Source organism: Girardinichthys multiradiatus, chromosome 7, assembly GCF_021462225.1.
Source record: "Girardinichthys multiradiatus isolate DD_20200921_A chromosome 7, DD_fGirMul_XY1, whole genome shotgun sequence".
Lineage (NCBI taxonomy): Eukaryota > Metazoa > Chordata > Actinopteri > Cyprinodontiformes > Goodeidae > Girardinichthys > Girardinichthys multiradiatus.
The window spans coordinates 29,136,741-29,162,885 of record NC_061800.1 but is presented as its reverse complement, the minus strand read 5'-3'; the positions used below and the strand labels follow the sequence as shown (position 1 = coordinate 29,162,885).

At 39.8% G+C, this 26,145-nt stretch overlaps 1 protein-coding gene across 4 annotated transcripts in view; it reads left to right on the top strand.

The window, feature by feature from the left end:
• tanc1b (tetratricopeptide repeat, ankyrin repeat and coiled-coil containing 1b) overlaps window positions 1-26,145 on the top strand; it is a 136,675-nt gene that overhangs the window by 99,218 nt on the left and 11,312 nt on the right. For all 4 annotated transcript variants that reach the window (XM_047370296.1, XM_047370298.1, XM_047370299.1 and 1 more), the window contains 10 exons: window positions 123-404; window positions 793-947; window positions 7,082-7,313; window positions 7,711-7,877; window positions 11,101-11,708; window positions 15,192-15,300; window positions 16,006-16,128; window positions 19,226-19,462; window positions 20,096-20,281; window positions 20,683-20,761. In XM_047370296.1, coding sequence (XP_047226252.1) covers window positions 123-404; window positions 793-947; window positions 7,082-7,313; window positions 7,711-7,877; window positions 11,101-11,708; window positions 15,192-15,300; window positions 16,006-16,128; window positions 19,226-19,462; window positions 20,096-20,281; window positions 20,683-20,761 — 2,178 coding nt within the window. The remainder of the gene's footprint in view (window positions 1-122; window positions 405-792; window positions 948-7,081; window positions 7,314-7,710; window positions 7,878-11,100; window positions 11,709-15,191; window positions 15,301-16,005; window positions 16,129-19,225; window positions 19,463-20,095; window positions 20,282-20,682; window positions 20,762-26,145) is intronic.

Below are 26,145 nucleotides of genomic sequence, written 5' to 3'. Positions count from 1 at the left end.
TATTATGGTCGGGGGGGATGTCTAACTGAGTGTAACAGAAAACAGAGCAGTTGGTGTTACACAGCTCTGCAGTAACAAATATAATTCTGATGTATTTGGTTCTTCTTCCCATTTACTTTTAGGACGCTTCGCTCCCTACAAACCTTCAGACATCATGCTCAAGCCCCTGCTGTTTGAGGTACCCAGCATCACTACGGACTCCGTGTTTGTCGGCCGAGACTGGCTCTTTCAGCAGCTGGAGGACATCCTGAAGGCCAGTGATTCCAATGAAAACCACGGCGTTGTAGTGGTGGGCAGCGTTGGGTATGGAAAGACGGCCATTATCTCCCGGCTAGTGGCGCTGAGCTGTCACGGAGGACGCATGCGCCAGATCGCCTCTAACAGTCCCAGTGCCTCCCCTAAAAGTAAATTTCTGGTTACCTATGGATATGAGCTTGCAGGGTGTAAAATGAATGCTATCAGGCTTCCTTAAAATAGTTTTACATTACCCGTCATAAAAATATGTCTAATGTTCTTTACACATAAACCAGTTTTACTAATATAATTTTAACCAAAAAATGACATTGCACGATATCACAACGTCTGAAATTGCAGAAAGTTAAAACTAATTATTCATTCATTGTTTTGGCATTTAGCAATTAGAAATATAACTGACCTAAAACAGGAAACATATAAACTGATTCAATGTTAGAAAGTGAGGGGAAAAAAGTTTATTTCTCTTCATACAGCGTATGCAAATATCTAGCTCTACACAACTGTGCATATAATAAACGGTTCATATATCTCTTTTAGGTAGTGTGGGACAAGGCACAGAGCTTCCCCTCAGCCAGCCCCCACAGCCAACTCCACCATCCAGTGCCACCAACACACTTAGTAGCAACAGCTGTCCAGGAACTCCTGAGATGCAACGGCGCCGGGAGGAGGCTGTCAAACGACTGGCTTCAAAGGTAGCTAAAACTTAAACCAAAGAGGAAATAATAGTTTTTTCTGTACACTGCTCAAAACAATAAAGGGAACACTCAAATAACACATCCTAGATCTGAATGAATGAAATATTCTCATTGAATACTTTGTTCTGTACAACAAAATCCCACAAAAATCATCAATGGAAATCATATTTATTAACCAATGGAGGCCTGGATTTGGAGTCACACACAAAATTAAAGAGGAAAAACACACTAGGGGCTGATCCAACTTTGATGTAATGTCCTTAAAACAAGTCAAAATGAGGCTCAGTATTGTGTGTGACCTCCACGTGCCTGTATGACCTCCCTACAACACCTGAGCATGCTCCTGATGAGACGGCGGATGGTCTCCTGAGGGATCTCCTTCCAGACCTGGACTAAAGCATCCGCCAACTCCTGGACAGTCTGTGGTGCAACGTGATGTTGGTGGATGGAGCGAGACATGATGTCCCAGATGTGCTCAATCGGATTCAGGTCTGGGGAACGGGCGGGCCAGTCCATAGCTTCAATGTCTTCATCTTGCAGGAACTGCTGACACACTCCAGCCACTTGAGGTCTAGTATTGTCCTGCATCAGGAGGAACCCAGCGCCAACCGTACCAGCATATGGTCTCACGAGGGGTCTGAGGATCTCATCTCGGTACCTAATGGCAGTCAGGCTACCTCTGGCGAGCACATGGAGGGCCATGTGGCCCTCCAAAGAAATGCCACCCCACACCATTACTGACCCACTGCCAAACCGGTCATGCTGAAGGATGTTGCAGGCAGCAGATCGCTCTCCAAGGTGTCTCCAGACTCTGTCACGTCTGTCACGTGCTCAGTGTGAACCTGCTTTCATCTGTGAAGAGCACAGGGCGCCAGTGGCGAATTTGCCAATCCTGGTGTTCTCTGGCGAATGCCAAGCGTCCTGCACGGTGTTGGACTGTGAGCACAACCCCCATTTGTGGACGTCAGGCCCTCATACCATCCTCATGGAGTCGGTTTCTAACCGTTTGTGCAGACACATGCACATTTGTGGCCTGCTGGAAGTCATTTTGCAGAGCTCTGGCAGTGCTCCTCCTGTTCCTCCTTGCACAAAGGCAGACGTAGCGGTCCTGCTGCTGGGTTGCTGCCCTCCTACGGCCTCCTCCACGTCTCCTGGTGTACTGGCCTGTCTCCTGGTAGCGCCTCCAGGCTCTGGACACTACGCTGACAGACACAGCAAACCTTCTTGCCACAGCTCACATTGATGTGCCATCCTGGATGAGCTGCACTACCTGAGCCACTTGTGTGGGTTGTAGAGTCCGTCTCATGCTACCACGAGTGTAAAAGCACCACCAACAATCAAAAGTGACCAAAACATCAGCCAGAAAGCATAGGTACTGAGAAGTGGTCTGTGGTCCCCACCTGCAGAACCACTCCTTTATTGAGTGTGTCTTGCTAATCGCCAAAGATTTCCCCCTGTTGTCTTTTACATTTGAACAACAGCTGTGAAATTGATTGTCAATCAGTGTTGCTTCCTAAGTGGACAGTTTGATTTCACAGTAGTTTGATTTAATTGGAGTTATATTGTGTTGTTTAAGAGCTCCCTTTATTTTTTTGAGCAGTGTAGATTCACTGTAAAGTCATCTTAGAAAGACTAATTATTCCTCCAAAAGGTTTTTGAGGTATGAGTATGAGAGTTTTACAACGTTCCTTTTTTTGTTCTTCATAACTGCAGTGGTTTGGTGGCTTTTGAAAATGGCTTTACTGGCCTAAATGCAGCAGTTTTACCATGTCTTGGGAGTGTGTAGGTAAAATAACATTGTTCTGGTGTGTAGAAAATAAAGTTTAAGCATGAAACTGATGTTTTTCCTGCACTTGTTAAAAAGAATGGGGTTAGAATTGCTCATTTGGAGCTGGCTATAGCTTAGTATTTGACATGGAGAACTATAGATTTACATCTTTGCTAAACCTAATGTTAGTAGTTAAAGATGAAAATGTTTTGGGGAAAATACCTGATTTCTGCACATCTTTCATAAGATATGTACCAAGCAGAACTGTGTGACCAATTTCAGATACCCGGTTTTCTCATTGGTTGTACCTGCCGATACTGATTTCAGACAATTTCGATCGTTTTTTATGAACTATAATAGAGGAAGATTTTGGAACAGCATTTAAAATATTTTTTTCAAGCCTTCCTGCCACAAGTAGTAATCAGAGCAGGGGTGATGTCTCACTGTGTTAGAGAGCAGTTGCGAGAGTTGTTAGCAGTTATAAACCAGGGTTTTGCTATTATTTTGAAACTTAGACAATTATTCAGAAGTGGACGTTTTAAATTCCGTTTGGCAAATTATATTAGCGATTAGAATTAAACAGCAGTCTCTGTCTTTATTCCTGAGGGATTGTAGACATTTACCATAATTCTGAGATTTCTAAAAGGCTGCCAATATTTCAAAATTTTTTATTAGTAGAGAAAAGTTGAAACATCAAATGAATAAACGGAAAATTTGCTGTTCTCTGTTCAGTCTTCCTGTTATCTTCAGAAAATCTATCTTGCTTCGTCTTGCTCTCACAGCTTAAATGAACCACCGACTTGTGTCTTTACGTGTAAAAAAAAAACTGTTTCCTTTTGAATTGCTTTTTACATCTCTTTTCTTCCTGTAACTTCATTTTTTAACACCTTATTGATACTAAATTTACTAACTTTGGGTCTTTTTTCCTCAGTAGCAGCGTCCACTCTGAAAAGTGTTGTCAGTACAACCGTTCAGTGCTTAGTGTGGTGCTTTCACTGATCAGATTTTTGAGTTTGCAGTCAGTTCATACCAGGGTAGGGCCTGTCAAGCTGAAAATCAACCAAATCTGGTCATCAGTCAACTCCTTGGCACATCTCAGCTTTTTTAATATCAAATATAAATTCGTGGGCAGACATATTTTAACTGCTGAAGAGCAGACTGCTCTCTTTTTATTGCACATCCACTTTGCTAGTTTTTTTGCTTTCTTACTTACATTTTATGATGTGTAGTTTATGAGACACCGCTACTACATGCAGGTGAATGTGGTTGGAAACACATTTCTGTGCTCATGTCAGTTCTTATAGACCTAACTAAGGAGAATAAAGTCACTGTTATTTGGTCAGTTTGAATTGCTCTGTTGATGTCAGACTGTGAGATCATATCTTATGGGATTTGTTTTCTGAACCCGTTTTACTGCTTTCTCTTGCCGTTGGGACAGTTCATGCACTACATTGCTAACTATTTATGCTCTGAGATTTTAAACGTCTGCAGCCCCAAAAACATTTCTCGAGCCAATTAATGTGTAAACTGTTTCCAATCGGCGCTCTCTCTGGGGCTCTGTTCCTGTGATGTGTGAACACCGATGCAACGCCGAGCAGCTTCCGACAAATCCAGCCAGTTCTTTTTAATCACTGATTTAAAAGCGGTCTCATATCTGCACTCTGAGGCTATTACATGTCATGATGCATCACAAGCTTTATATGTTTTACTGTGACTAAATACTCTTTCAGATGGTATTTCTCAACATCAGTTTATAGTTGTTCCTGTAGATGAACTGCTGCAGGTTTACTGCAGTGTTGCATCAGCATGCCTTATATTGTTTATTGATGCAGCAGTCTGCATGACTCATATACTTTAGTGAATTATTTGCTGATACGAAGCTAAGGTTGCTTTATTGTATCCATTCATCCTTTTCAGTCTTTACTCTGATGCTCTGCTGTAATATCCTGTGTTCTCCACAGTCTGCTTTTTGGCTAGTCGTATACTTCATTTGGGAAAAACAACCACATCATAGATCTGTTGCTTTTGGATGATAAAACTACTTCTTTGGAACGCTGCCCACGTATTGTTCCTACTTATCTGCATTTCTCGGTTCCTGGTTTGAAAAGAAACAAAAACAACAAAATGCTTTGCTTTCCTATTTAGATAAATAGCATTCACTTCCAACCAACCTTTTAGGTATGGATTTGAACTTTTTCATATTGTGTCACATTATAACCACAAACATCTATTTGTTTTATTAAAATTTTCTGTGACAGACCAATAAAAGGTATTGCATAATTGTGAAGAGTAAGAGAAATAAAAATAGAATTCACAGCGATTATCAGAAAAGCAGCAGGGAGGTTCATAGACACTCTGGAGGGGCTCCAGATTTAATCCTAGTGATACATGGTGGTGGCAGTATCATGCTATAGGGATATTTTTCCTTGACACGGAATAAGAAGCTGGTCTGAATACAGATAAATACCACAAAAAGACATGCTACTGGGGCGAAGGTTCACCCTCCACCAGGCCAATCGCACTAAACATACAGCCAGAGTTACAATTGAATGTTTGGGATCAAACCATATTGGTGTTAGTGGCCCAGCCAAAGTGCTACGGATCCCTTAAAGGGACATTAAAGGAAAAAAGAATTAATAAAAAAACGTTCTTGTGCAAGGCATGCACGGTGGTGCAGTTACGATGGCGCAGTTTGTAGCACTGTTGCCTTGCAGCAAGAAGGTCCTGGGTTCGACTCCCGACCTGGGGTCTTTCTGCATGGAGTTTGCATGTTCTCCCGTGCATGCGTGGGTTCTCACCGGGTACTCCGGCTTCCTCCCATAGTCCAAAGACATGCCTGTTAGGTTAATTGGTTAATTGCCTCTCGCCTGTAGACTGCTGGAGATAGGCACCAGCTTCCCTGGGACCCACTATAGAAGAAGCGGTATAGAAAATGACTGACTGACTGACTTTCTCGTGCACACCAGATTTTGTTTGGTGCGCCTTGAGCCAAAATAGACCACAGAACTTCAAGATTAAATGTTGTTCTTAAGCAACTTAACGGTTACGTCTGGCATGCAACACAGCAATGTCAATGGATTGCAGTCCAAACTACAAATATAGCACAATTAGATCAGAATTTACACAGTAGCCCAAAATACTGTTATATAATAATAATTATAAAATAATGTTATGATTTATACAGTGAATTGGACAACGTATCTAGTGTGCATGAGAAAGTTATTACTTATTTATTTATTTTTTTTTCTTCAATGTCCCTCTACGGGCTCCTTAAAGTCCAGGACCAAATCTAGTTAAAAATATTTGTGGTAGGACTTGAAAAGTCATGTTCACATACACTTTCAATCCCATCAGACAGAGCTTGAGCTTTTTTGCAAAAATAGTCTCTAGATGTGCAAAGCTGCTAAAGACGTGGCACAAAACTCTTGCATCATACATTCAGTATTGACCCAGAAGGGATGAATACAAATGGACACCACACTTTTCATATTTTCATTTCTTAAAAAACATGAAAACCGTATATTCTTTTTCTTTAATTTCACAGTTATATGCTATATGTTGTGCTGGTCTGGGTCATAAAACCCTAATAAAAAACAATGAAGTATTGTAGTTCCAAGGTGAAGACAAAAAAAATGAAGATATTTAAATCATTTTGAAAGGTGCTGGAGACTGAAGTAATAATACTAGCTAAATATTATGGTTTCAGTCAGTAACTTTTTTTATTAATGCTGTATTTTTTAAAGAGTGTTTCAGAAATATTTTCGCTTAACCCACAAAATGACATGGGCAGAAACCTTGAGTGTCACTGGTTGTAGTATGCATACATTGCTGCTGTGGCTGTTAATTTTATTTTTCTTGTTCATATTCAACTTCTGTATAAAATACCCTGTAAGAAATATGCTGTTAGGAATCATCTTTAAATTGAATATAATCTCTGATCATGTCATGACCCCCTCTTGGTGGTTAGAGGGTATCAAATAGCAGAGCCAGTGAAAGGAGGAGCAAAGGAACAGGTCATCTGCTCCTCCTCTACCTGCTCCCTCTAGAAGTCTGTCAGTTCCTTCAGGCTGGACTGGTACAAATTCACCTTCCCATGGACATTTCACTTTTCCTCTTTTCAGCTCTATCACTTATTTTGCCCAACTTTTAGTGAATGCGAAAGCAATGCTCTGGCATAAAGCCTGCTTTTAGACGTTTATACTAGCTTTTTACTGTTTAATTTTTGTAGAACAGACATTTTTGTCTTGGTATCAGGTAAAGATTCTGTGTAGCTTTAAGGAGATTTGAACACTAAAAGGTTGTCCCACCCTATTAGTTGTTTGAGAAATTCTGCATTTGACTGTTCTTCTTCTTATTTCTCCAGGTTGTTGCGTATCATTATTGCCAGGCCGATAACACGTACACTTGCTTGGTACCAGAGTTTGTACACAGTATCGCAGCCTTACTGTGCAGAGCCCATCAGCTCACTGCATACCGAGAGCTACTGCTGAAAGAACCACACCTCCAGAGCATGCTCAGTCTGCGCTCCTGCGTCCAAGACCCCATGGCTGCTTTCCGGAGGGGGGTCCTGGAACCACTGGCCAATCTTCGTAACGGTAAGAAGGTTACAGTGTTTTGTTTTATTTTGTTGGCCTGTGTATTGGTGGCTTTATTTTAGTTTTTTTTTTGCCCATCCGTCCATCCACCCTTTTGTCTGTTTTTCCTTCCTGTCTCTGGCTTTTGCAAGTTACATATTTAAAGCCTGAGCACTGTAGAAATATATTCCACAAATGTGTAATCAGTTGGATCTGACATGAAAAATGTGTTATAGATGGGGTAATTTCTTTTTCTACATGGCTCCCAGCATTTAGTAGAAGTACCGATAAAAGTCTAAATGTTAAATGCCACTGCAGTACCATAAAGCTCTCAGCTGAGTAGTTTAGTTGAACTAATACTCTTCTGAGTTATTTTCCCTTACTCATCGTCATATCATTGTTTTTTTTATGTTTTCAGAGAAGAAAATTTCCGAGGAGGATCATATAATCTTGATAGATGGACTTAATGAAGCAGAGTTTCATAAGCCTGACTATGGAGACACCATCGCTTCCTTCATCACTAAGATCATTCCTAAGTTTCCACCCTGGTTAAAGCTGGTGGTCACTGTCCGAGTTAGCTTAATGGTAAGGAGGAAACCCTGATGTGCATTTTTAAATGTCAAAACATATTTAGTGATGTGTTGTGCCTTGTAAAAGTATTTCTCTTGAACTATTTCAGTGTATTGTCTTGTTGCAACGACAAACTTCAATCTATTTTATTCAGATTGTATGTGATAGAGCAACACAAAGTAGTGCATCATTTTAAAGTGGAAGGAAAACAATAAAGGTTTTAAAGATATTTGCATGTTAGAATCTACAGGAAACAGCATAACTATGTATTCTGTATCCTTTACCCTTGTACCCACATTGGGACAATCTGTTGACAGAAGAAGCATCTGTCCTCCAGCCTTTATGGAAAGGTCATGCAGAACCCCTTTGTTGAATGAAAGCCATATGAAGTCCTGTTTATAGTGATATATTTTTTAATGGACCCTGTAAACGAGGAAGAAGGTGCTCCTGTCAATGTTAGCCTAAATTTAAAACATCACGTGTGTCGGAAAATGATTGCTATACGTCACGCTGAACACACCATCCTCAGGCTGAAGCACAGTGGTGGCAGCATCATGCTGTGCGATGCTTTTTTCTGCTGGGACAGAGAGTTTTTGTTGTGTTCATGTGAAGATAAATGGAGGTAAATAGAATATGAGAAGAAAACTTATGAGAAGCTTCAAAAGGGTTCAGACTGAGACAGAGGTTAGTGTTTCAGCAAGACATCAAACCTTAAATACACGACCAGCGCTGTAATAGAATAGTTTAGATAAAAACACATCCGGGTGCTGATCACGTCAATGTCCAGACCTAAAGTGAATTGAGAATCTGTGGCAAGGTCTGAATGTATATTTACAGATGATCTCCAACAAGTCTGACTGATCTTAAGCTATTTTATGAAGATGAACAGGCAAAACTTTCTGTCTCTAGATATGCAAACTTCAAGTTTGATCTGCTTTCACTCCTCCTCTATAGACCTTAACAAATGCGAGACACCCTGTCAGGCAAGGCCAGTATTTCCAGGAAGAATTGGCAGACGGTGACCCAGAACTCAAGTCTGCATGACAGGAGTCTGGGACTTTGGGCTTCTTGGGTTGATGACCCTCGGCTAAACAGCTGTAAAGTTTTTCTTGGGCTGCGTCGAGGTTGCCGTGGCAGCAGCTGAAGCTTTGACATGCCAGATGAGCCAAGCGACAGCTGATTGAGTTTTGAATAATAAAGTGGTAGCTGACTGACATCCAGGATTGGGCTTATTAATGCTCAAGCAGAAGCCAAATATTGACTGCTGTCCATCAGTATGTGCTGCCAAATCAGTCTGATTATTTATTTATTTATTTGTTGTTTTTTTCATCTTGCAAAGCATTTAAAATTCTGGTGCTGGCACAGCTCACTCACTAGTTAATCATTATGTGCAAACACTGATCATTTGTATTTTCAGGATCAGAATGCTTTTTATGATTCAGTTGACTACATTATGTTAAGAAGTGAATCTTGTGAATGAAGATAAGCTCAGACTTTTTGTGATTTAGCCTCTCAGGTTGTTTTCTTGGTTTCCGCTGGGTCGTATACTAACATTCAGTTTATCTGCAAGACATTGTCTTCGCTTCACCTGTTATTTTATTGAGTCTGTGCCTGTGCATACCCTAGTGTGTACAATCCTGTTTGCCTTGTTCTGGCGAGGAAGAAATAAGTGTTATCTCTCTCAGGCAATGTTTCTCAAGCCTTAGATAGGCAGAGTATTGGGGGATTAAGGTGCATTGACCGTCCGGGACATGAATTGAAATGTGGGCTAAGACTTCTGCCTACCTGCTATTAGCACCATCCAATTCAACCCCTGCCTCTTAATACTCACTTTACCTGGTCCTGTCGTCCTTATAGCTGCATTTCCAGCAGTAACAGGTGTCTGCTTTGGCCTGATAGCTTATTGTGGCTCACTTTCCTGCTGTTCAAAAATATTCTTCTCATAATCTTCTGCCTTCAACGGTATTCATATGCTTGAACCTTCTTACAATTGTCACGTTTATTCTAAAAACCTCATTGCATTTTATTGGAATTTCAAGTGATAGATCAACACAAAATAGTGTATAATTGGTGAAATGCTATAATGTGTTAAGTAAATATTTGGTAAGTTTTGTGTCCTTTCCACAGTTGAACTTTCTGCCCATTTCTGCCCATTCTTTCTTTGCCAAATTGCTAAAGCTCAGTCAGATTGAATGATTAGCGTCTATAAACATCACATTTTAAGTCTTCACATAGATTTACAATTGGATTTTGGTGTGACTTTGACTGGTCTATTTTAACACATGAATATGCTTTGATCTAAACCATTCAACCGTAGCTTGGGCTACAAGTTGTTGTTTTGTTTAGCAGCTTTTAACAGGTTTTCTTCTGGGAGTGTTCTATAATTATCTCTATTCATCTTCCCAATAAGACCAGCTTCCCTGTTCCTGCTAAACAAAACATCCCCACAGCATGAAACTGCCACCACAAGTCTCACAGGGTTGATGTGTTCAGGGTGATATGCAGTGTTAGTTTTTTAACCACACGCTGGGCTTTGCTCAAAGGTCCTCACATACCAGCTGAATATAATACTGCTGCACAATATATCGACGTCATCATTACAACTTCTGTGTGTGCAAAATTGCAACAGTAAAAGAGTACTTGGATGTAATATTTGATATTTTAGATGCTGTGCATTAAAACTCTGCTTGCCAACATTATGTTTGTTCTCTTGAATTATGTTTTAGTGTCTTTTATGCCCACATCTAATTTTGATCTTAGTGATCAAGATCTTAAAGCTCAGGTGGATCAGTGATGATGGAAAAGAAGCAGACTATTGAGAAAATAAATGAATTAATCACAATTGATAATGCCGTTGCAATGTTGAATAAGAGTATTACAATGTAATGTTTTCCTAATATTGTGCAGCTCTGTTCAGAAAGCAGTTAGTGTGACTGGATTTTGTTTTGGGGTTTCAGAGTAAATGGGGCTAAATACAGATGCCAGCCACATTAGTCAAACATGTTGAAAACCACACATCACATATCATTAGCTGGTCTGACACATAAACTCCCAATAAAACACAGTTTGTGGTTGTTGAGCAACAAAATGTGAAACAGTTCATGAGTTAAATGTGCACTGGCAGAGTTTTATTTATTAATTGTAGCTCATTAATTAATTACAATTAATGAGAAACAGCAGCAATGTCGCACATATATTTTTCCCTGCATCTTTACCGCCTTTACCTTGTCCGTTACAGGAGATCACCAGCCTTCTCCCATTCTCCAAAATCTCCCTGGACGATTTTACAGAAAACAAAGAGATCACCGATGACCTCAATTCTTACATCCAGTACCGGATCAACAGCAGCAAGGATATTATGAACAACATCAGCCTGAATGGCAAGGCCGATCCTGGCACAGTGACCAAGCTCAGCAGCCATCTGATCTCACGCAGCCAGGGTTCTTACCTGTATCTCAAACTCACCCTGGATCTCTTTGAGAGGGGCCACCTTGTGATCAAAAGTGCCAGCTACAAAGTGGTGCCTGTTTCACTGGCTGAACTGTACCAGCTACAGTGCAACATGAAGTTCATGACCAACTCTGCCTTTGAGCGCTCTCTGCCTATCTTCAACGTGGCTCTGGCCTCGCTGCACCCCATGACCGACGAGCAGCTGTTTCAGGCCATCAACGCCGGCCACGTCCGAGGGGAACTGCAGTGGGAGGACTTCCGGCAGCGCATGGAGCTGCTTTCGTGCTTTCTCATCAAACGGCGGGACAAAACACGCATGTTCTGCCACCCTTCCTTCAGAGAGTGGCTGGTGTGGAGAGCTGATGGAGAGAGCACAGATTTCCTCTGTGACCCCAGGTCAGTCCAGTGCTCTGTAAGCAAATGTTATGCTCTCAGCACCTCTTCCTTAGGAATGTGGGCCTCTGTTATATGCATTATAAGCTTGTAAAGCATTTAGACAGTCCTCTTTCTGTGGATTACAGACTTCAAACAGTCTGCAGCAGACTCAGACTAAAGCTCGCTGACAACATGAAGGCAATAAAAGAAAGATCAGGAAAGAAAGTGGTTTCTTTTAAACAAAATCTTCTGTCTTTTTTTAAACCTACATTTCTACAGCAGTGGCCACGTTTTTGCAAACTAATTTTCATGATTCCTGTTTAATTGTTTGAGGCATTCATGAATCATTGTTAGTTGTTTAGTATGCAAGATGGTGTGTGAAAAAGCAAGCAAAATGCTTTAATCAATACACACAGCGTGACTCACGTCTGACTCAGCGAGGTAATTGGGTTTGAGACGCTTCAGGTACTCTGACAATCCTTACAACTTTTTATTTAGTAAAAAGTAGACTCAAAACATTCATTTACAGAGGAATGAATCATCTAGTTCATGGCTGAATCAAAGCTGATGGTTTGTCTTGTTTTTCATGTTTATTTATAAAACCTTTTGAATAAGAAAAGTGGAGTAGAAACACAAAATAAAAAGCAGCATAGAAGTAGAAACAAAACCAATACATTGCTGCTAGATTTAGAGGTCACTGTAAGAAAACAAAAATTATTCCTAAAGGTAACCAGAATATGTTAGAGTCCACAAAGGCAGCCAATGGTAGAACACTCAATGTCTGAGGTCAGTGTTTCTTCTACTTGTAATTTAAGGTGCAACTGTTAGGGATGAGTACTTTTCATATTTAAACAGATACTGTACCGATGCCCGGTACCTGGGAATCTGTATTGGTACTCAATGGTCATGTTTTTGTGGCTTGCTAAAAGGGGGTGTCACATACACATGCCACAGTCTGATTTGGAAATAAATGGCATGTCATCTCAACATGAAGATGTTTTATTTTTTTATTGTGACTCAGACAACGCAAAGGACAAAATAACAGCTGCAAGTCACGTTGGATAAGTCTCTATGAGCTCACCACATCGTGCCCCTGGGATTTTTCCCCATTCCTCAAGGCTCCAGCTCCTTCATGTTGGATGGTTTTCGCTTGTGAACATCAATCTTCAAGTCAAACTGCAGATTCTTTCATTTAGGTTTTTATTGAATTTTCGTCTTTCTAACATCATACAAATAATCCTTCACTCTGTAAATAGAATCAGTGTTTTATACAAATAAATAAAAAAAAGAGAAGTGACACATCCCAATAGATTATGCAGTGGACACGCTATCCTATGATCTAATAAATGACATGAATTGACCCCATAATTGGTTCATTTTTACTATTTTAACTACAGATTCTTAATTGGATTGAGGTCTGGACTTTTACTAGGCAATTCCCTTTTAAATGCTTCCCCTTAAACCACTCAAGTGTTTCTGTAGCAATAGGCTTTGGGTCATTGTCCTGCTGGAAAGTGAGCCTCCGTCCCAGTCTTATATCACAGGCAGACTTAGACCAGTTTCTCAGTCCCTGCTACTGAACAACATCCCCCCAGCATAATGCTGCCACCACTATGTTTTACTGTGGGAATGGTTTGGTGGTGGGATGTGTTAGTTTGAACCAGACATAGAGTTTTCCTTGGTGGCAGAAAAGTTTAATTTTAATCTCATCTGACCAGAGCATCTTCTCAATAAATTTGGGGAGCCGTCCACAGACCTTTTGGCAAACTCAAAAAGTGCCTACTTATTTATAATACTAAGTAATGGCTTTTTTCTGGCCACTCTTCCATGAAGCCCAGCTCTATTTGATTGCACAGCTCATTGTGGTCCTGTGGACAGATACTCCAGTCCTTGCTGTGGAACAACACCTACAGGGTTACCTTTGGTCTCTGTGCTGCCTCTCTGATTAATTTCCTCCTTGCCCGGTCTAAGTTTTGGTGGGCTGCCCTCTCTTAGCAGGTCTGTTGTGGTACCATGTGCTTTCCATTTAAAGATGATGGATATGATGGCGCTCTGGAGGAACATAAAAGATTTCGATGTTGTTTTGGAACCTCATCCTGAATTGTACTTCTCAACAACTTTGTCCCTGGCTTGTTTGGAGAGCTCCTTGGTCTTTATGGTGTGATGTCTCTTGTTTAGTGGTGTTTCAGCATTTGGGGCCTTTCAGAAGGAGTGTTTATACTGACAGATCATGCGATACTTAGATTGCACACAGGTGGACTTCATTTCACTAAACATCTGACTTTTGAAAGTAAACATACAATTTTTTAGTTTTTCCATTCTTTAAATTCTTTACTTAAATATTTTATTAAATATTTTTTTTTATTTCACTTCACCAACTTAGACAATTTTGTACAGATCCATCATATAAAATAGGATAAAAAACATTTAAATTAAAGGTTGGAATGTAACAAAATAGGTAAAAAGCCAAGGGAGACGAATACTTTTGCAAGTCACTGTATACATTACAACAGTATCACTGAGTCTGTCTGTAAACGTTTTTTAAATGTGTCTGTTAAATCAGCATGTATTGGAGGCAGGAAAAACAAGTGAGGAAGGAACTCATGATCTCCTGGACAAAAAAGAATGTCATATTTCTTCTAATCTGCTTAAAAGTTGGATATTTTATTCCACAATCAGGTGCAAGTACTTAAAACCCGAGTAAGGCTGGATGCTGATAATTGGCCTGTTCCTTTTTGATATACGGTGTTCTGCTGCTTTAGAGTCTTTATAAACAAGTCAAGTCTCCTTGCTGGGTGTTTTTAGTAGTGGTGAAATCACAGTTTTACCAGTATGTTAAATACACAAACTGCAGAAAATGGCTAAATTAGCAGACAGGGAAGCAGATGCTATGCAGAGCATGTTCGGCTGGGCTCTATTTGCTCTGCAAGGCAGGTATGCTTTGGTTACCTGATTTGAAATTCTTCGCATCAGCCACGCACACCTACTGAGCTGAAAGATGTCAGCCTGGCCAGCTTTTCCCCTCTCCGCTCTCTGTACTCACACACTGATGACTCTGAAGTGGACCAGATCTGAGCTCATTCACAGCCTTTCAGCTTTATTAAAGAACAAAAGCTCATAGTCTGGCATAAACCCCCCAAACCTTGCTGCACAGTACTTTTCAGTCCCTGTGTTCAAACAGAGGGAATTGTAACCAAATCAAAGTCATCTGCAATCATGCATGTCCATTTAATGAAGTTCTGCATTAATTGGTGCCAAAGTTCCTGTTTGAAAAAAGATACAGCATCCCTGTCTTCTTTCCTTTTTATTTTACTCCATCCTTTTGTGGGTCATTGCCCAACATTTGCAGCACATTCAAACCAACCCAGAATAGAGAGGTTCTCCGTGATGGTGCCAAGTTACTCATCGTTACAAAACAATAAGTGCTCTCATGTTTATGGTTCAGATGAGCAGTCTCTCCTCATCTGGACAGCAGAATAATTTCTCTGTTGATTTGTAACTCAGGACTGGCCATGCTCTCATGGCCTTTATGCTGTCCCGCCAAGAGGGGAAACTGAATCGTCAGCAGACAATGGAGCTGGGACACCACATCCTGAAAGCACACATCTTCAAGGTAAAACCAATGAGTCACCTTTGGAAATTTGAAATCCATCTTGTAGAGAAGATTCTTTATTTAAACTGGTTTTGTCAAACTATTAGCCATAGGATATTATATACAATGCCTTGCAAGTATATTCATAACCCCTAACATTTTGCATATTAGTTGCAACCACAAATTTAAATGCTTTTTATTAGGATTTTATTTGATAGACCAACACAAAGCAGCCTATAATTGTGAAGTGGAAAGAAATGATGTAAAATCAGAAATGTGTGCTGGACAACTCTATCCAGCCCCCCGTGAGTCAAAACTTTGACGTTTTAACACAAAGATGCTTTTGATCTAAACCAGTCTGTTATAGCTCTGGCTCTATGTTTAGAGTCCCTGTCCTGCAGACAGTTGAACCTGAACGTAGTCTTCAGTCTTTTGTGGCCTCCAACAGGTCTTCTTCCAGGCATGCCTTGTATCTAGCTCCACCCAACTTCAGAGTAAATTGCGCTACAGACAAATAGAAATATATATTTTTTTCAAAAACAATGCATTCTTCCATTTCATAATCTTGGACTACTTTGCATTGCTCTATTACATAAAAACCCAGTAAAATACTGTAATGTTTGTGGTTGTAGTTTGCCAAAATTTTAAAAGGATCACGATAACATTTGTAATTACCTCTATGTGTATTTGGTTACACTTCTGTATGATGTAATGGTTTGCCTACAGGGTCTGAGTAAGAAAACAGGCGTGCCATCCAGCGTGCTTCAAGCTTTGTGGATCAGCTGCAGTGCTGATGGTCTTTCTGCAGCTTTGGCTTCCCTGAGGAACCTGTACACACCAAATGTCAAGGTAAAGAAGATCTTCAACCCCTCTGCTTACAGGTCCTTCTCAAAATATTAGCATATTGTGATAAAGTTCATTATTTTCCATAATGTCATGATGAAAATTTAACATTCATATATTTTAGATTCATTGCACACTAACTGAAATATTTCAGGTCTTTTATTGTCTTAATATGGATGATTTTGGCATACAGCTCATGAAAACCCAAAATTCCTATCTCATAAAATTAGCATATCATTAAAAGGGTCTCTAAACGAGCTATGAACCTAATCATCTGAATCAACGAGTTAACTCTAAACACCTGCAAAAGATTCCTGAGGCCTTTAAAACTCCCAGCCTGGTTCATCACTCAAAACCCCAATCATGGGTAAGACTGCCGACCTGACTGCTGTCCAGAAGGCCACTATTGACACCCTCAAGCAAGAGGGTAAGACACAGAAAGACATTTCTGAACGAATAGGCTGTTCCCAGAGTGCTGTATCAAGGCACCTCAGTGGGAAGTCTGTGGGAAGGAAAAAGTGTGGCAGAAAACGCTGCACAACGAGAAGAGGTGACCAGACCCTGAGGAAGATTGTGGAGAAGGGCCGATTCCAGACCTTGGGGGACCTGCGGAAGCAGTGGACTGAGTCTGGAGTAGAAACATCCAGAGCCACCGTGCACAAGTGTGTGCAGGAAATGGGCTACAGGTGCCGCATTCCCCAGGTCAAGCCACTTTTGAACCAGAAACAGCGGCAGAAGCGCCTGACCTGGGCTACAGAGAAGCAGCACTGGACTGTTGCTCAGTGGTCCAAAGTACTTTTTTCGGATGAAAGCAAATTCTGCATGTCATTCGGAAATCAAGGTGCCAGAGTCTGGAGGAAGACTGGGGAGAAGGAAATGCCAAAATGCCAGAAGTCCAGTGTCAAGTACCCACAGTCAGTGATGGTCTGGGGTGCCGTGTCAGCTGCTGGTGTTGGTCCACTGTGTTTTATCAAGGGCAGGGTCAATGCAGCTAGCTATCAGGAGATTTTGGAGCACTTCATGCTTCCATCTGCTGAAAAGCTTTATGGAGATGAAGATTTCATTTTTCAGCACGACCTGGCACCTGCTCACAGTGCCAAAACCACTGGTAAATGGTTTACTGACCATGGTATCACTGTGCTCAATTGGCCTGCCAACTCTCCTGACCTGAACCCCATAGAGAATCTGTGGGATATTGTGAAGAGAACGTTGAGAGACTCAAGACCCAACACTCTGGATGAGCTAAAGGCCGCTATCGAAGCATCCTGGGCCTCCATAAGACCTCAGCAGTGCCACAGGCTGATTGCCTCCATGCCACGCCGCATTGAAGCAGTCATTTCTGCAAAAGGATTCCCGACCAAGTATTGAGTGCATAACTGTACATGATTATTTGAAGGTTGACGTTTTTTGTATTAAAAACACTTTTCTTTTATTGGTCGGATGAAATATGCTAATTTTGTAAGATAGGAATTTTGGGTTTTCATGAGCTGTATGCCAAAATCATCCGTATTAAGACAATAAAAGACCTGAAATATTTCAGTTAGTGTGCAATGAATCTAAAATATATGAATGTTAAATTTTCATCATTACATTATAGAAAATAATGAACTTTATCACAATATGCTAATATTTTGAGAAGGACTTGTATAAGGGGGCATGTTAGAAGTACGGGGAATTTCAGTCTGTATTTTATTGCTTTTGTGCATTATAACCCAAAAGTAACGGAGTCTCACCATTCATGTTCCTGGCACACATTGTGATATTTAAATTATGCACTCAAAATTGGCCAGGGATTCTGATTTTCATATAAAAAACATTCAAAATTAAAATCACTGGAAGGAAACTAGGAAGCTTAAAACTGAGGAAATAAGCGTGAGTTGGGGAAAGTGGGAAATGTGGGGAAAGAAAGGCCAGTTCATGATGAATAAGGAGTGGGGAGTCATGCAAAGGTACACCGTTTCACTCTAAACATAATTACATGTCTGTGTTATTTATACAGATTTTCTCTTTTAGCTCACGACTGGGATTATTTGCCAACCTATGCAGAGCATAATCATGCTTTTCCCATCACTAATTACACTAATGTTTGTAGCAGAGCTCGTTAAACTGCTAACATGACAACTGCCTGTACATTACCCTCAATTTGAGTTGTTTTCTGGGAAAATAATGATTGGTCTTCGCTGGAAAGGCCATTACATGCAAATTATGTTTTCTACTATGCAACAAAATTAGCCCCATTTTTTTCTACTTTGCTATTAAAGTTTTACTGTCAGAGAGGCTCTATCATCTGTCTGCTGGGAGTCAGTGGGTGCACTTGCAGAAGCATTCAGAGACATTTGCAGAATGACCTTGGTCTGTCCTTTGGGAAAAATAGACCATTTTAATTGATTCTACAGTGGATTGAAACACAATTTTATCTGATGTTTTAGAATCCTTGTTTAGTGGTGCAGTTTGACGAAATTAACTTATTATGGATTTCCTCCCTATGGTGGGAAATAAGACATTTTATAATTAAATCACGTGGAATATAACTACTTTAGCTGGTGTCTGACCTTTATTTGGAGAATTAAATCAGGCTATCAGTAATATCTACAAATCATTGAGTCATTTATGAATTTGAGATGGATACTCAGAGCACAATGGTTCACATGGTTCAAATTTTCATTTTTACATTTGATTGTGGATTCTCAGAATTTTATTTAATCATGTTTGATTTAATCAAATATTGTCATGAAAACGAGATTTCTCTGTTTTCGCAGAGATTTGATTGATGATATTGTCCCGTCTGCAGCTGTTTTGTCATTTTATTTCTTTTTCAGGTTTCAAGTAGGAGCATTGTTAAAACAAACATTGATATAGCCTGGCCTTTTGGTACAGGGTTTTCAACATAGACATCAGAATTTGTTAAGGCATAAAATATCAAAATAATAAGTCACAGGAGCAGAACAATTAAAAAACCCATTCAGCAATAGTAAGAGTTCTTGTAATCCATATGAAGCTGATTTACAGTATAAAAGACTATCCATTGCTGGTCCAGGCAAGGTCACATGGGCTCTCACCATCATCCTGGTCTTATCTGCGCATTTTCCATCTTTGTCATCAGGTGAGCCGTCTCCTGATGTTGGGAGGGGCAAACGTGAATTACCGAACAGAAGTCCTGAACAACGCGCCAGTGCTTTGTGTCCAGTGCCACCTCGGTCACCATGAGATTGCCTCGCTTCTGCTCGAGTTTGGTGCCAGCGTTGATGTTGTATCTGAAAACGGGATGAGCCCGCTGTGCTTCTCGGCCGCTGGAGGACACCTGGGTCTAGTCATGCTGCTCTGTAAGCGGGGGACCAAGGTGAAGACTTCATGTTTTTTGACTGAAGATGCAATTGAAAATGATGAAAAAGGCTTTTAACCTCCAGCCATGGCTACCTGCTCTGGTACATTGCCTTGCAAACGTATTCATGTTGCTAGAATCTTCACATTTTGACAATGTACAGCTGTTCAGACGCTCACAATCGAGTCTTTGCAAAGAACAAAGCCCATTAATTTAGTCCCTGGATCTAGAAGGCTGGTTGACACATACCGTAAATAACATTATGCTAAAATTGCTACAAAAAGTGGTTCTACAAAGATTTAAATTAGAGATTGTGAATACAAATCCATGCCGCATGTTTTTGATTTTTATTGGTTAAACAAAAGAAGAAAACAACTTTGATTACCTTCCTATTCACTGTGCTATTCATGGTGTTCTATCTTGTAAAATCCCCATAATACAAATGGAAATTTGTGGTTTTGACAAGACATCTGAAAAAATCGTAGGGCATGAATACTTTTTCAAGGCACTCTAGTTGTATCTAGACAACTTCAAACTCTAGCCATAACAACATGCTTTGATGAATAATGTCTGCTGCACAAATTTACCTCATATGTAAAGCATGTTTTCTGTTTCTGCGCAATAATTTCTAGAATTTTGCCTTTCTGCCAGGTGGATCACGTAGATAAGAGCGGCCAGTGTGCTCTGGTCCACGCCGCGTTACGTGGACACACAGAGATCATCCAGTACCTGTTGGAGCTTGAATGGAGCGGTGAGGGGCAGCAGCAGGACTGGTTTCTGAAGAACAAAGCTCTGCAGCAGGCTCTGATTGCAGCCTCCAGCATGGGGCACACACAGGTCTGACCAACATGCATGCATATTAATTTAGCAATCTAACTGCATTCTCTGATTATTTTGAAGATGAAGAAACTTGAGCCAGATTTTCTCAGTGGTGATGAATTGATAATCTGACACAACAGGAAGCCAGCAGACCAAGTTGCTTTTATATTTTAGGCTTGTTTTGACTTTCTCATCAGGTGAAATAGACTTCCAAAGCTCAGCTTAGAATAGAGCTATAACCCCTTTTATTTGGTCATTTATGGACCTAAACTCCTCAGTTCTGCTGTGACCTATTTATAATCATTTGATGAAGCCTTTCTTTTCTGCATTAAAGTTGTGCATACTGTATCATCTTGAAGGCATATTTGATATTTTATACAGAAATGGTACGCCATTAATCTAAGTTTCTTTTTTGGCAGGTTGTGAGAGCCCTGCTGGCACTGAAAAATGAGCATGCTGTGCAAATTGATAGTCATGACACTCTGTGGGGCGAAACAGGTATGTCCTCATCAATCTTTTTGCATTATGTGGCTCTTTTGCATGATGACCTGCTGTTTTACCATGATCAACCAGGCCTCTGTAATTGAATGCTACAAAGGAACAACTTGTAATTTTGCTCTTCATGTTTATGTAGAGGTAATTTCAGCCAAATGCAGATCCACATAAACTTATTCAACTCCAACTGCAAGTTAAGGTTTACTGGCAAAATGTATGAACTAGCAGTGGTTTGCAATAAACAAATCAAACAATTTAAATAGCCCAACACAACCAATATTAGGATGGTTTTTACAAATAAACACTTCTTTTGTTCTCACATGGTGCCTTTCAGCGTTTAATATGATCCCCAATGTGGAAACCTAAACCCCAGCGGCTGCATCCATGAAGTCCTGCTCTGCCGGTCTAATGCAGTCAACCTGGGGTTCTTGACCACCTGTCTCCTTAGAAACCTGGTGGCAACTCCTGATAACGTCCTATTCCTGCCACAAGGTGGCAATGCAACTGTCACTTTACCTTTTAAAATGGCAAACTGTTCTTCCACCTGTATCTCCAGGGTCATGCAGGGCCTTTTGCTTTCTTTTGTATCATTTCCCTTGTTTGTGAAAGGTGATGATCTCTTCCCTGCACGTTTGGGACAGTTGACATTGCAATGAAACGCTGCCGTCAACAGAGCAGGTACACATGATGCAACTAAGGAAGCTCTTCACTGGTTGCATCACGTTTGCCTGAGAACACACCTGATTTGCAGACGTGTGCTCTGATGATGAAATCTGTTCAGAGGGTTGAATAATTTCGAAACTGCAAAAGTCTAAAAATTACGTTTTTAATTAAATTAAAATCTAAATCGGTTTTTTGTAATAGATTTATTGAAATATTTAAACTAGTCTTGTGTAATTTGTTTAATGTAAGCACCTGAAGAATTTAGACCTAATTTGCAGTTGTGGTTGAATAATTTTAGGGGCATCTGTCCACACTTTTATGCATGCCTCAAGTTTTCAAGCATGCAGCATTTTCTTTTATGTTTTATATTTCAGCAAGCTGCTGAATGTCAGCAACAGATTTCCAGTTAGAATTTGTGTTTTTATAATTATTCCTCTTAATTAAAGTAACTGCAGAAAACACTTCAGCACAGCCGGTAGCTGACATAAGAATGGTACAATAAGCTACATCCACCCGTTAAGAAAACAATGTGCTACAAATGCAGCAGAAAGTGGTGATGATATTGTTTCAAAACTACAATTTCTTTTGATAGTTAAAACAAGATGCACCAACAGCGGAACATCAGTTTCATTTTCAATTTTGAAGTTTAGAGGCTAAAAATACCTCTAAATACGCTCCAGTCACAAAGTCAGACGCATTGTGATGTTTTGAAATATTGAGTTAAAAATGTTCAAAAACCATCTCTTACTTCTGTAACCAGTGTGTGATGTTATTTGTGGGAGATTATACTAAAAGCAAGTCTGAAAAGGGAGAAAGGTATTAATAGTTTCTTTGTGTCTTCTTCAGTTCTAAGCTGTCAGGATTTAGCTCTCACTGCTCTGTGCTTCAGTTATGTAGGTCAGGGGACAAGGTGAAAAAATACATTATTTGCTGGAGAGAATCACTAATATGGATTTAATTCAGAAAGTACATATTGTGAGTTTTTCTAACCTTAGATTTTCAAAATCTCTGTGCCTATTGGAGAGCCAGTGTTAGAGGTCATTTAAGAATGGTTTGTGATTATTATATAGGTGAACACAGGGTTGTATCTATTGGAGTTTCAAAGTTTGGGAAGCAGTTTATGAATCATACAAACCAATTACATACCACTCTAGTATCTGCTCGAATTTATTTACAATTATATTTCCACATCTTGTGTTTTATCCTGTAATTTCTGTCTGGATCTTAAGCAGCAGTTTGTACTTTACATTATGAAAAGCAGGTTGCATTGAAACTTCTTAAATGTTACCAAACGGCACAGACACATGGAAAGTGTTTAAATGAAATGCCTTCCTGAATAAAACCTTTTCCAAATAATTCAGTGCAGAGCTGCAGAATATTAGGAAAACATGACATTACTGTTGAATATTAGGATGACCATATTGCAAATGATTAACAAACAATTATCTCGCCACTGTTTCTTTTCCAATCATAACAATCTTCCCACAACAATCAGTTTCAGATGCTGAAAGTCCAGCCAACTGGCCAAATATTTTACTGAAAAGTGTTATTTTAATGCAAAGACTGAAATATTATAACCTACTTAATCTTGATTCCAAAAAGATTATCCTTTGCCACACTGCATGAACTGATATTGTAATGATGATTACGAGTTGATACATTTTGCAGTTCTTGTTCAGTTCTTGTTCAGTCTCATAGGAGACTGCAGCTATGGCTGAGCAAATGTTTAACTGCATGCAAGGCCATTTTGTGTGTGCTGTATGATCTTGAAACAAAAAAATGTTTGATCGTAGTTAAAACTGGAAGGTGCATTAACCAAGGTAGACCTGATAAGCAGTCAGGTTTAAAGCCAAAGGAAGAACCTTGAAGACCCTAACGGTTGATCCAATTCTGGCAATTTGTAGGTAAAAGAGACAAGTTTGCTGATCATGCACGTCTGTGTTTAAGTCTGCATTAATATCTGCTGACCCTGACTAAATGCTTTGGTTGTTGTTTATATGTCATTTTAATTTGGAAATCTAAACACTAAACTGTTCCAGACAGTATAGAGAAAATGTGTAAACTGTGAGAGAACTGCTAAAGTAACTGACTCTGTAAAGCTATATTCTAGGAAGAAATCCCTTTCCTTTAAAGCACTAATTTCAAAGAACATATTGGAAACATCACTCTTTAGATGTTCACTTTCTTAGAAACAAAATCTCACTCGGAGGATCTTTCTGACGAAATAGCCGATCTCAGACATGCACTGGTTTCCATTAATCTGTCTGGAACCTGAACAGGACATGAGATTCAGTAACTTGATTCCAACATCGCCAAAAACAGCTACTACTGTTGCTTCACGGTTTGAAGCGGATCTCTGATATGTCCGCTCCAGAGATATTAACTTATCACTTTGTTTGCACTGCACCAGAATCAAGTGCTGCTGTAACATTAACTTGAAACATAATCTAATTTGAACAGGATTCAACTGACCTGAAACTGAGTAGCTCCAGGTGGATACAGTTTTTTGCATTCCCAGATGATTAAAATCATACCATTTAGGTGTCATAGTGCTTACTATGATTTTTTCTTTTTTACCAAAGCTGTCCATACTTTTTAACTGCTTAGTTTTCCTAGCCATTGTTTGGTGCAGCACAAACATTTACTTGAATTTATATTTTCCTTTCATCTACAGTGCAGAAGGAAATGCAGCAGTGTAGTTACCTCTCAGCTTTGCAAACAGAGTGATCCGTCTGGCTGTTCCTCCTACAATAATGTAATAGCTGTATACAGTGAGTAGCACCAGGGCAGCAGTATGCACATACATGTTTGCCCTCACCTGTCAGACATCTCTGCTCGTCTGCACTCAGGAGTACATCAATGAAAGCAGATCAGTTCAAGGTGTAGATTTTCTGTCCACTGGATCCGTGGCGATCTGTATTGAACACCAACATCTTCAGTACTGATGAACAAATTCAATTTGAGTTTAACCTCAAGTCTTTCTTCTGCCTCTCAGCAGCAGGTTTATTAATCCAATCCTGCTGCTCTGGTGCTTGGAAACTCGAAGCAGGCACAGTTTCTGGAATTTTCTCGATAAAAACCAGTCATTCATTTTTGTCCTGAAAATGCTCTGATAAAAAACTGTTAAAAAAACTTTGAGACCTCCCATCATACTCCAACCTTAGTGGTATATTGCTTTTATATGCAAATAAGCCTGCTGTGTTTAAACAGAGACAGATTGGATTGTTCATCTGTGCAAGATCTATCTTTTAAAATCCCTTTTTTAGGATGCAAAGTGTTTCCTCCTAATGCAAATAACGGGCAATTCAAATGCAAACGATCATTCTTGTTTCAACAACCAAGTTTCAAAGTGAAGTCCAACAAACGATCGTGTTCGGGTGGGTATTTTGTAAAACATTTACCACATAGTAAGATGCCTGTATATCCACTTGGTTTTGGTCTTTATAGAAGTATATTTCCAACCAGTTCATCTTTTGTTGCCAGGATTTATTTGGCATGGGTCGGATTGGGATTCTCACCATATGATTAACTTGATTGTCTTACCACAAACATTTACAACAAGATTTATTCACCTAATTTCTAAAACCAGTGAATCTCTGTTTGAATCAAGTTTGTGATTTCCAGACCAACATTCTTAGATGTAAACAAAAACAGTCTCTCACAGAGCAAATATGGGTAAAAACATGACCAAATAATGACCTAAAAAATGCCCCCTGATTGTATATATCAGAACATTTATCTGCTTTGTCAGCTCCACTGCTACAGACTGCGCAGGTAAAAATATTATTTAATTCTATATTGACCTAGCCTTTGCTTTGCTGTTAAATCTCCTGAGAGCACTATAGTAGTGAATTTGACTGTTTTTAAGAGGCAATTTTATGTTATAGGTTGAAAATGCAGTCAGGGATGGACATCCCATGCACTGATAAATTATTACCAGTCATACAAGGCTGTAACCATGTTACCCGTTATTTCTTAAACCTAAAATCATTCCTGATTCTCTCAAAGCAGTTCTGTTGGTCCTTTTCAGAACCTATGTGGTGGACGCCAACAGCCGAACCACAATGCAGTATAAGGAATTTTTAGCAATGTATATTAGCATTATTAAACAGCCATGTCTCACGTTTTCCTTAGCATATATAAGCTGACGATATTTCCACATCCAAGGTGTTGCAAAGAACAGACGTTGATAGCTCATAAAGGATAAAATAGTAACTTTTGTGCTACTCCATTTGACCTTCCTGTTATCTGCAGAAGGTCTTGCTCTTTCTAGCTCACTCACAGGCTTACTGAACCAAAGACGAGACCTTACGTCATTTAAAAAGCTAAAAATGGTCCTAATACATTCACCAGACATCTTCTCATTGCATGTCTAGATGCGAAATAGCCTTAAATCCGTTGATGGGCTTGCTTCTTTAGTTAACAAGACCCAACTGCCTGTTTTTTGTTTTATTTTGAGTGAAAATATTTTCAAACAAGCAAATTTGCCTTTCTTGCTAGAGAGGGAAAAGGTAGTAGCCTTCCTCTGGTCACGCCAGCTCTTTCTCTGGTATCTCAGTGAAAGACTAGGAACACGATGTGATGTGAAAATGTAATGCTTTTAGAAACTAGGCTTCATGTATTAGCATCTGTAATTGTTCAACATTACTAATTTAATTAGCTGCACAATTTTAGCTTTCAGACAGCGACTTTGTTTGGAGGTGAACACATAACACTGCAATGAA